At 52.8% G+C, this 1,541-nt stretch overlaps 2 protein-coding genes across 2 annotated transcripts in view; one reads left to right on the top strand and one right to left on the bottom strand.

Moving 5' to 3' along the window:
- LOC106147148 overlaps positions 1 to 274 on the bottom strand; it is a 2,599-nt gene extending 2,325 nt beyond the window's left edge. Inside the window, exon 1 of the mRNA XM_013507121.1 lies at positions 5 to 274. Coding sequence (XP_013362575.1) covers positions 5 to 274 — 270 coding nt within the window. The remainder of the gene's footprint in view (positions 1 to 4) is intronic.
- Positions 1 to 1,541, top strand: part of Dcaf4 (DDB1 and CUL4 associated factor 4) — a 25,504-nt gene that overhangs the window by 649 nt on the left and 23,314 nt on the right. The gene's annotated exons all lie outside the window — the stretch shown is intronic.

Raw genomic sequence — 1,541 nt, 5'->3', positions numbered from 1 at the left:
GTGCTTCCGAGTCCCGGGGTCCGCGGGGCTCCCCGGGGCCCGCAGAGCCGCGACGCGCCCTCCCGCTCGGGTCCGCAGACGCTGCACGGCGAGAAGGAAGGAAGACGAGGGGGCAGCCTCCTGGGGAGAAGAGAATCCCGCAGCCCCCCATTTTAAACACCTGGACATCGAGATGGGGTGCTGCGGGCGCGCAGGCCCAGAGGCCCGGCCAGCGGGGCTGGAACCCCGGCTCCCGCGCTGACTGTGTTAGCCCTCGCGGCCCTCGTTTGCTCATTGTAAAATAGGGTTAAAATACCAGCTCAGGTGGGAAATAGTGCACGCGCACGCACCCCGCCCGAAGTGTCTAGTGAACGAGTGTTAACAGAAAATTTATTTTTCTGTTTCTCTCTTTACTTTGATCAAGTCTAGACTTACTTTTGGGCATGGAAACTTTACGCTTCGGCTTTACAAACCAGAGGTTTGCACTTTACAGAGCATTAGGTACCAGAATTACACTGTTTCCCTGTTGTTAGATGTGTGCCTCTTTAAATATTATAATACGCTGTCCTAAACATTTGGAGATATAATTCTCATACCATAACCTTCACAGCCTCCCCCCCAGGACTGAACCCAGGGCCACAGTGTAAACCCTGAACTGCATCCCTGATCACCACCTGTTTTTTTTTTAACATAAAACTTTGCTAAAAATTGTGAGACTGGGCTTGGGACTGCTCCTGACTCAGCCTCCCAGAGTGCTGGCATTACAGGCATGTGCCACCACACCTGGCTTAAATTCACAATTTTAATCCACCATGTAGTTCAGTCTGGTCTTGAACTCACAGCAGTCCTTCTGCCTTGGCACCCCCAAGAGCTGGGATCACAATCGAACACCACCATACCCGGCTGTGTGGAGTTTTTAGTGTTCCCAGGATTGTGCAACCGTCACTAGTACCTTATCTAATTCCATAAGTGTTATCTCTGCCCAAAAAAGCATGTGGTCCAGGGTTCCAGAGCTGAGTTGTTTTTCGGTAGCTCAGGGCCCCCAGGCACAGCCCCAGGGCTTCCCAGCAAGAGCTACCCTGCAGTGGGTGAAGGGAGGTGGAGCAGAGCACGCAGGCTACCCGCTGCTTACTGGCGCTCATAGGCTTGCTCTGGGCTAGGATTGCAGGACAAGCACAGGCCTGAAGGAGGGGCTGCTGAACCGGTCTGGAGGAGGAAAGAGGCCGGTTATGTGGGAGAAACAGCAAGAAGCCCAAGACATGCGGGAAAACTGCCTTACTGTGGAGCAAAACACGCTCTCCAGTGATCCTGCCACTTTGAGAGAGTGTAGCAGGAGGATCGCAAGTTCAAGTCATCTTGAGCATTTAGGGGAGAACTTACTAAAAATAAAATGTAATAGAAGTACTGGGGCTGTGGCTCAGTATAAAGGCCCTGAATTCAATCCCAAGTAACGCCCAAAAAAAAAAAAAGCGCAGGAGGGGGCTGGGGATTTAGCTCAGCGGCAAAAGCGCCTGCCTGGCAAGCGCAAGGTCATGAGTTCGGTTCCCGGTACCGGAGAAAAA

The sequence above is a fragment of the Chinchilla lanigera genome, unplaced genomic scaffold, assembly GCF_000276665.1.
Source record: "Chinchilla lanigera isolate Chin_1 unplaced genomic scaffold, ChiLan1.0 scaffold00122, whole genome shotgun sequence".
NCBI classification, from domain to species: Eukaryota; Metazoa; Chordata; class Mammalia; order Rodentia; family Chinchillidae; genus Chinchilla; species Chinchilla lanigera.
The sequence above is the reverse complement of the archived record's forward strand: the minus strand, read 5'-3'. Positions and strand labels throughout refer to the sequence as shown.